This window comes from Nicotiana tomentosiformis, chromosome 8, assembly GCF_000390325.3.
Source record: "Nicotiana tomentosiformis chromosome 8, ASM39032v3, whole genome shotgun sequence".
NCBI lineage: Eukaryota > Viridiplantae > Streptophyta > Magnoliopsida > Solanales > Solanaceae > Nicotiana > Nicotiana tomentosiformis.
In genome coordinates this window covers 62601928-62611207 of record NC_090819.1, presented here as the reverse complement: position 1 = coordinate 62611207, position 9280 = coordinate 62601928, and the positions used below count along the sequence as shown (strand labels likewise).

Below are 9280 nucleotides of genomic sequence, written 5' to 3'. Positions count from 1 at the left end.
AGAGCTAGAGATGGGGACTTCTTATTAGCTGGCTGTGGAGATAGCCTAGAGGATTGAGGGTGTGCGTCAGCGTAGCCAAGAGCAAGTTATGAGAGATAAGCGGTTTAAATATTCTAGAGAGTTCAGAAGTGCTCAGTCTGGGGGTAGAGGTCAGTTCGTGAGAGAGCAGTCCAGCAGGCCCCCATACCCAGCACCACCGCCTCCTCGGGGTGCTCCAGTGCGACCTTATTTTAGTGCTATGCCAGAGAGTTCTTACCACCCACCGGCTATTCAGGGTTCTTCCAGTGGGTATTCGGGTCATCAGGGCCAGACTTCAGGTCATCAGCCCATCGCACCGAGAGGTTATTTTGAGTGCGGGGATTTCAGCCATATGCGGAGATTCTTCCCCAGGCTTCGGGGTAGACCAGTGCAGCAGGGTCAGCAGCCTATGATTACTGCACCAGTTGCTCCACCAGCCGTCCAGCCACCCAGAGGTGGAGGGTAGGTGGGTAAGGGCCCTCCTAGAGGTGGAGGGCAGCCAGGTGGCACTCCAGCTTAGTTCTATATGTTTCCGGCCAGATCATATGCAGAGGCCTCAGATGTCGTGATCACATATATTATTTCTGTCTTCGGCAAAGATGCCTCCGTATTATTTGATCCAGGGTCTGCATATTCCTATGGGTCATCTCTATTTTCTCATTTTTTGGGTGTTTCTCGTGAGTCCTTGGGTCCTCTTATTTATGTTTCCACTCCTGTGGATGATTCTTTTGTTGTAGATCGGATCTACCAGTCCTGTATTGTTACTTCTTGTGGCTATGAAATTAGAGTAGATTGTCTGCTGCTTGAGATGACCTATTTCTAGATCATCCTTGGCATGGACTGGTTATCTCAATATCATGCCATCCTAGATTGCCATGCCAAGACTGTTACCTTGGCAATTCCAGCATTGCCTCGGTTGGAGTGGAAGGGCTCGTTTATCAGTGCATCTAATCAGGTTATTTCCTTTCGAAAAGCTCGACACATGGCCGAGAAGGGTTATTTGGCTTATCTAGTCTATGTTCGGGACACTACTGCAGAGACTCCGACTATTGATTCAGTGCCCGTAGTCCGGGAGTTCTCCGATGTATTTCCTTCAGATCTTCCAGGCATGCCACCAGATCGTGATATTGATTTCTGTATTGATTTGGCTCCAGATACCCAGCCTATATCTATCATACCATATCGTATGGCTCCGAAAGAATTGAAAGAGTTAAAATAATAGGTTGAGGAGTTACTAGCCAAAGGTTTCGTCAGACCGAGTGTATCACCTTGGGGTGTACCGGTATTATTTGTGAAGAAAAAGGATGGAACTATGCGAATGTGTATTTATTATCGCCAATTGAACAAAGTCACTATTAAGAACAAGTACCCGTTGCCGCGTATTGATGATATATTTGAATAGTTGTAGGGTGCTAGGGTGTTCTCTAAGATCGACTTGAGGTCGGGATACCATCAGTTGAAGATTCAGGATTCGGATGTTCCGAAGACTGTATTCCGGACTAGATATGGTCATTATGAGTTTCTGGTGATGTCCTTCGGTTTGACTGACACCACGATGACATTTTTGGATTTGATGAATAGGGTGTTCAGGCCATATATTGATTCGTTTGTCATTGTCTTCATTGATGACATTTTGATCTACTCGCGCAGTAAGGAAGAGCACGAGCAACATATGAGAGTGGTGCTTCAGACCTTGTAGGAACAAAAGCTATATGCTAAGTTCTCCAAATGTGAGTTTTGGCTAAACTCTATAGCATATTTGGGGCATATTGTATCGGGCGAGGGATATTAAAGTAGATCCCAAAAAGATCGAGGCAGTTCAGAATTGGCATCGTCCCACTTCAGCGACTGAGATCAGGAGTTTCCTAGGTTTAGCAGGTTATTATCGTCGGTTCGTGGAGGGATTTTCATCTATTGCGGCACCTTTGACCAGATTAACCCAGAAGGGTGCTCCGTTCCGATGGTCCGATGATTATGATGTGAGCTTTCAGAAGCTCAAGACAGCATTGACTACAACACCGGTGTTAGTGTTGCCTTCCGGTTTGGGGATGTATACAGTGTATTGTGATGCTTCACGCATTGGTTTGGGTTGTGTATTTATGCAGAAGGGGCAAGTTATTTCATATGCCTCACGTCAGCTGAAACCCCACGAGAAGAATAACCGGTACATGATTTGGAGTTAGCTGTGATTGTTCATGCTCTTAAGATTTGGAGGCATTATCTTTAGGGGGTGTCTTGTGAAGTTTACACTGATCATCGTAGTTTACAACATCTTTTCAAGCAGAGGGACCTAAATTTGAGGCGGCGCAGATGGCTTGAGTTACTAAAAGATTATGATATTACTATCTTGTATCATCCGGGAAAAGCAAATGTAGTTACAGATTCCTTGAATAGAAAGGCGGAGAGTATGGGTAGTTTAGCTTTCATTTCAGTGGAGGAGAGACCATTAGAGTTGGACATTCAGTCCCTGGCTAATATACTTGTGAGGTTGGATATTTCAGAGCCCAGTCGAGTTCTTGCATGTGTTGTTGCCCAGTCTTCACTATTTGAACAGATCAAGGCTCGCCAATTTGCTGACCCACACTTATTGGTTCTTTGAGAAACGGTACTACGAGGTGGTGCCAAAGAGGTTACTATCGGCAAAGATGGTATTCTGTGACTCCAGGGTCGTCTATGTGTTCCTAATGTAGATGGGCTGAGGGAAAAGATCCTAGAGGAGGCACACAGTTCTAGGTATTCTATTCATCCGCGTGCCACAAAAATGTATCGTGACGTGAAGCAACATTATTAGTGGCGGCGAATGAAGAAGGACATAGTTAAGTATGTAGCTAGGTGTCTAAATTGCCAGCAGGTTAAATATGAACACCAGAGGCTAGGTGGCCTAATTCAGCAGATGACTATACCGGAGTGGAAATGGGAATACATTACTATGGACTTTGTAGTTGGGTTGCTGCGGACTTTGCAGAAGTTTGATGCAGTTTGGGTCATTGTCGATAGGTTGACCAAGTCAGCACACTTCATTCCGATTGTGACTACGTATACTTCAGAGAGGTTGGCCCAGATTTGTATTCAGGAGATAGTTAGGTTGCACGGTGTGCCAATTTCCATCATATCAGATAGAGGCCCTGAACTTACTTCAGATTTTTAGAGAGCAGTACAGAGTGAATAGGGGACCCATGTAGAGCATAGAATAGCCTTTCATCTGCAGACCGAAGGGCAGTTGGAGTGGACAATTTAGATTTTGAAGTATATGCACAGGGCATGTGTGATTGACTTCGGAAGTCAGTGGGATTATTTTTTGCCTTTGGCCGAGTTTGCTTATAACAACAGTTACCAATCCAACATCGAGATGGCTCCATTTAAGGCTTTATATGGTCGGCGATGTCGTTTTCCCATCGGGTGGTTTGAGCCCGATGAGGTTAGGTTATATGGTACTGATTTGCTGAAGGATGCCTTGGATAAGGTAAAGTTAATTCAGGAGTGACTTCGTACAGTATAGTCCAGATAAAAGAGTTACGCAGATCGGAAAGGACGTGATTTATCATTATGGTGGGTGAGAAAGTTCTCTTGAAGGTTTCGCCGATGAAGGGAATTATGAGATTTGGGAAAAAGGGCAAGTTGAGCCTAAGGTTTATAGGTCCATTTGAGGTGTTGAGACGAGTTGGGGAGGTTTCTTATGAGCTTGCTTTGCCTCCCAATCTATCGGGAGTTCATCCGCTTTTCCATGTATCTATGCTCCGGACGTATCATGAGGTGTCTTGTGATTTGGAGGCATTATCTTTATGGGGTGTCTTGTGAAGTTTACACCGATCATCGCAATTACAACATCTTTTCAAGCAGAGGGACCTAAATTTGAGGCAGCGCAGATGGCTTGAGTTACTAAAAGATTATTATATTACTATCCTGTATAATCCGGGCAAAGCAAATGTAGTTGCAGATGCCTTGAGTAGAAATGCGGAGAGTATGGGTAGTTTGGCTTTCATTTCAGCAGAGGAGAGACCATTAGAGTTGGACATTCAGTCCCTGGCTAACAGACTTGTAAGGTTGGATATTTCAGAGCCCAGTCGAGTTCTTGCATGTGTTGTTGCCCAGTCTTCAGTATTTGAGCAGATCAAGGCTCGCCAGTTTGATGACCCACACTTATTGGTTCTTCGAGAAACGGTACTACGAGGTGGTGCCAATGAGGTTACTATCAGCGAAGATGGTGTTCTGCGACTCCAGGGTCGTCTATGTGTTCCTAATGTAGATGGGCTGAGGGAAAAGATCCTAGAGGAGGCACACAGTTCTAGGTATTCTATTCATCCGGGTGCCACAAAAATATATCTTGACCTGAAGCAACATTATTGGTGGCGGCGAATGAAGAAGGACATAGTTGAGTATGTATCTAGGTGTCTAAATTGCCAGCAGGTTAAATATGAACACCAGAGGCCATGTGGCCTAATTCAGCAGATGACTATACCGGAGTGAAAATGGGAGCACATTACTATGGACTTTGTAGTTGGGTTGCAATGGACTTTGCGGAAGTTTGATGCAGTTTGGGTCATTGTCGACAGGTTGACTAAGATGGCACACTTCATTCCGGTTGTGACTACGTTTACTTCAGAGAGGTTGGCCCAGATTTGTGTTCAGGAGATAGTTCGGTTGAACGGTGTGCCAATTTCCATCATATCAGATAGAGGCCCTCAGTTTACTTCACATTTTTGGAGAGCAGTACAGAGTTAATTGGGGACCCATATAGAGCTCAGAACAGCCTTTCATCCGCAGACCGACGGGCAGTTGGAGCGGACAATTTAGATTTTGGAGGATATGCTCAGGGCATGTGTGATTGACTTCGGAGGTCAGTGGGATCGTTTCTTGCCTTTGGCCGAGTTTGCTTATAAAAACAGTTGCCAATCCAGCATCGAGATGGCTCCATTTAAGGCTTTATATAGTCGGCGATGTCGTTTGACCATCGGGTGGGTTGAGACCGGTGAGGCTAGGTTATATGGTACTGATTTGGTGAAGGATGCCTTGAAAAAGGTAAAGTTAATTCAGGAGTGACTTCGTACAGCACAGTCCAGACAGAAGAGTTATGCAGATCGGAAAGCACGTGATTTATCATTTATGATGGGTGAGAAAGTTCTCTTGAAGGTTTCTCCGATGAAGGGAATCATGAGATTTGGGAAAAAGGGCAAGTTGAGCCCAAGGTTTATAGGTCCATTTGAGGTGTTGAGACGAGTTGGGGAGGTTTCTTACGAGCTTGCTTTGCCTCCTAGTCTATCGGGAGTTCATCCGGTTTTCCATGTATCTATGCTCCGGAAGTATCATGCCGACCTGTCACATGTGTTAGACTTCAGTACAGTATATCTAGATAAGAGCTTGGGTTATGAAGAGGAACCAGTTGCTATTGTTGATAGACAGGTTCGCCAGTTGAGGTCCAGGAAGATTTCTACGGTAAAAGTCCAGTGGAGGGGCCAACCAGTCGAGGAAGCGAATTGGGAGGCCGAGGAAGTCATGCAGAGCAAATATAATTCTAAACTCGTTCGAGGATGAACGTTTGCTTAAGAGATGGAGAATGTAACAACCCAACCGGTCGTTTTTCCTTTTAGAACCCCGTTCCCCTAAATAAGACTCCCCGTATGTGATTTTACTAATTTATGACTTGCGGGGATGGTTGATTCGGGATTTGGAAGTGTTCGGGTTGAAATCGTAACACTTAGTTCCTTAGTTTGCCTTTAAAAGGGAAAATTTAACTTTGGTTAACATTTTTAGAAAATGACCCTGGAATTGGGGATTTAATAGTTCCAATAGGTTCATATGATGATTTTGGACTTGGGCGTACGTTCGAATCGGGATATGGAAAACCCGGGAGCGTTTCGGCGCTTAATAGTGAAAATCAACGATTTGAAGGTTTAAGGTTCTTTAAATTTGGTTTGGAGTAGGTTTTGGGGTAATTGAGGTCCGTTTGGAATTTTGAGCTAGGGAATAGCTCCGTATGGTGATTTAAGACTTGCACGCAAAATTTGGTGTCATTCCGAGTAGTTTAAGTATGTTTCGGCGTGTTCGGAGTAAGTTTGAAGAATTTGAAAATTCTAAGTTGAATCAATTTGGTTTGAGGTATGATTCTTAGTTTTGATGTTGTTTTACATGTTCCGAGGGTTCGAGCGAGTCCGTTTTATGATTTCAAACTTGTTGGTATGTTCGGGCGGGCCCCCGGGGGCCTCGGGTGTTAACCGGACGAGGCTCGGACCAAGTTTGGACTTGGGAGGAACACCGGAAGCTTCCAGCTTCTAGTGTAACCGTACATGCGCATGGGTAACCGTAGTTGCAAGCTCGGAGAAGCGAGCCCAAAGCTCGCAAAAGCGGCCAAGTGTTGGCGGTCCAGAAGTTTCGGGTGCGGATGCGCTGGGCGCAGATGTGCGACCGCAGGAGCAGTCCAAGGGCCACCGAAGCGGGAGCCAACGCAGGTGCGGCGCATTCACCAAAAAAGCGGTCTCGCAGATGCGAGCCACTGACCGCAGAAGTAGGCGAGCTGGCTAAGGGGGGAGCCACGTCTGCGAGGTCTTTTCCGTGGATGCAGAGACGCAGAAGCGAGAGGGCTGTTTGGCAAAACGTTTAAAGGAACAAGAAAACAGCCATTTTAGCCCATTTTTCTTCATTCTTGGGCGAATTTAGAGCTTTTTGAGAGGGGATTTCAACTAGCAACTTGAAGGTAACTTAATTCTACATAGATTATGTGTGGATTATAACCTGTAAATCGTGAAAATCAAGGGTTTAGATGAAAAACTTAGGTTTTGATAAAAATGAGATTTTAACCACGAAAATAGTTATGGAATGGGATAAAAATTATATATTTGAGTTCTTGAGATTATGGGTAACGATTTCTTCTGAAACATTCCCGGAATCCGGGCACGTGGGCCCGGGGTGAATTTTAGGAATTTTACTATTTTGGGTTGGGTAATTAATTTAAGAGTTTAATTTCGAATTATTGAGCATGCATTAATTATTTTATATAACATTTGGATAGTTTCGGATTTTTCGGCATCGAATTGAGAATTTAACGCGACATTGTGATCAGGAAGTGGACTTTGAGACAAGGTAAGTCTATTATCTAACCTTGTAAGAGGGAATTTACCCTATAGGTAATTTAAATTAATAATTGTTGCTAAATGTGGGGGTACGTACGTACTCGGTGACGAGGGTCCGTGTGTAGCTACTAATTATGCTATGTCTGGGTAATTTAGGACTCAAATCATGAATTACTTGTGATAATTGCATCCTTTATTAATTAAAGTACTGGAATTATATTTGAAATAGTAAGAGAAAATAGTAAAGGACCGAGATTTCACATACTTGAATTTTTGTGCAAATTACTTGACTGTCAATAGAAACTGTACATAATTATGTGTTATCCTTTAATAACTTCTCATTCTGGAGGTTCATAAGAAAATGTCCTCTTTTCTTGTGGAGTGGGCCGAATGCCTCAGCAGTATAGATGCATCTATGGATCGTGCCGCATGTCCCTCGACAGTGTACACGACACTCTGGATCAGGCCGAACGACCTCGGCAGAAATCGTGCCTAATAATAATAATTATACGATACCTTGTCATTCTATTGCAGCTTGTGAAGCTAATTGATAAATTGGAAATAATTGAAATTGAAAGAATTATTTATTTCTGCTTGTTAAGAAAAATTATTGTTATTCACATAAATCATGTTTATTTAAATATTCCTATTTTTATATTATTGACCTTAGTGAGTGTCATAGTCGACCTCTCGTCACTACTTCTTCGAGATTAGAATTTATACTTACTGGGTACACGTTGTTTACGTACTCGTAATACACTTGCTGCACTTTTTATGCAGGATCTGAGACATGAGTTTTCGGTGGTCCTACCGAAGGGCATCCACGTTACCCGTGACCTAGTGGTGAGCTGCCTTTCTGAGTTGTTCTGCAGCGACTAGTGCCTCTCCTTGTATTTTGTATTCTTTCTATTTTTATTTCAGACAATATTTAGATTTTTTGTATAATCTACTAGATGCTCATATACTTGTGACACCAGGTCTTGGATCACACATTAGTATAATTGTGGATTAAGTATTTTTCTTGGCTTTATTTAATTAGGACAATTTATATATTCTTAAATCTTGCAAGTAAGAAGAGTTTAATTACTCGAAAAATTATTAAAAGAATAAACATATGTTTAATTCACTGGTTAGCTGACCTAGCTGTGATGTTGGGCGCCATCACGACCTATAGGTGAAATTGGGTCGTGACAACATGGTATCAGAGAACTAGGTTCACGTAGGTCTCACAAGTTATGAGCAGGCCTAATAGAGTCTTGAGGATTGGTACTGAGACGTTTGTACTTATCTTCGAGAGGCTATAGTGTGTTAGGAAATTACCTTTCTTCATCTCCTATCGTGCAGTTGATGTAGTACTAAGTATCTTTCTCTTATTCTCTCACAGATGGTGAGAACACGCTCTAATGAGGTTCCAGTCCAGGGAAGAGCTGCTCCCCCTATTGTTAGAGGCCGAGGCAGAGGCCGAGGGAGGGCTCCAGCCCGTGGTAGGGGATGAGGACGTCCCAGAGTGGTTCCAGTTATGCCACCAGTGGATGCAGTGGAGGATCCTATCATCGAGGAGCAGGGCAAGGTGCCCGTAGCCGAGCCAACTCCGGTGGATTTCACATCCACACCGGGATTTTAGGAGGTCATGGGCCGTATGCTGCAGTTCATGGACACTATGACTCATGCCGATTTATTTCCGGCAGACCCAGCCACATCTCAGGCAGGCGGCGGAGCACAGACCCCTACCACACAGGCTCATGGGTAGACAACTGCTGTATATCAAACCCAGGGTGCACTACCCATAGGTGGAGCCCAGCCAGTGGCTGCAGCTACACCTGTGCCCAGACAAGCTACAGCCGCCGAGCTGCAGAAGCTGGTGGACAGATGGACTAGGCTACATCCTCTTGTCTTTGGGGGAGAGCGACATGAGGATCCCTAGGACTTCATTGATCGGTGAAGGGACAGACTGCACAACATGAGGATATTGGAGTCTCATGAGGTAGACTTTGCTACTTTTTAGCTGGAAGGCATGGCCCGTAGGTTGTGGCAGTCCTATCTTCTTGGCAGACCAGCGGATTCTCCTCCTATGACTTGGGACAGGTTCACCCGTATTTTTCTGGATAGGTATATTCCACCCTCCCATAGGGAAGAGTTACAGTTTCTGTTTGAGTAGCTCCAGCAGGGTCAGATGTCAGTGACCGATTATGAGG

At 44.3% G+C, this 9280-nt stretch overlaps 1 protein-coding gene across 1 annotated transcript; it reads left to right on the top strand.

The window, feature by feature from the left end:
- The first annotated feature begins 238 nt into the window (after positions 1-238).
- Positions 239-9009, top strand: LOC138897576 (uncharacterized). Its single transcript, XM_070183560.1, has 7 exons — positions 239-480; positions 559-751; positions 842-973; positions 2246-2608; positions 4129-4425; positions 7866-7928; positions 8860-9009. Exons 1-7 carry the CDS (start codon positions 239-241, stop codon positions 9007-9009), a joined length of 1440 nt encoding a protein of 479 aa, XP_070039661.1.
- The last annotated feature ends 271 nt before the right edge of the window (positions 9010-9280 follow it).

Bases quoted from the DNA above. Each gene is read 5' to 3' on its own strand.
- LOC138897576 (XM_070183560.1), top strand. From the start codon at position 239: ATGCCAGAGAGTTCTTACCACCCACCGGCTATTCAGGGTTCTTCCAGT. The intron at 974-2,245 runs GTTATTTCCTTT...CATTATCTTTAG, and splicing joins TTATCAGTGCATCTAATCAG to GGGGTGTCTTGTGAAGTTTA. The intron at 7,929-8,859 runs GTGAGCTGCCTT...TATCAAACCCAG, and splicing joins ACGTTACCCGTGACCTAGTG to GGTGCACTACCCATAGGTGG.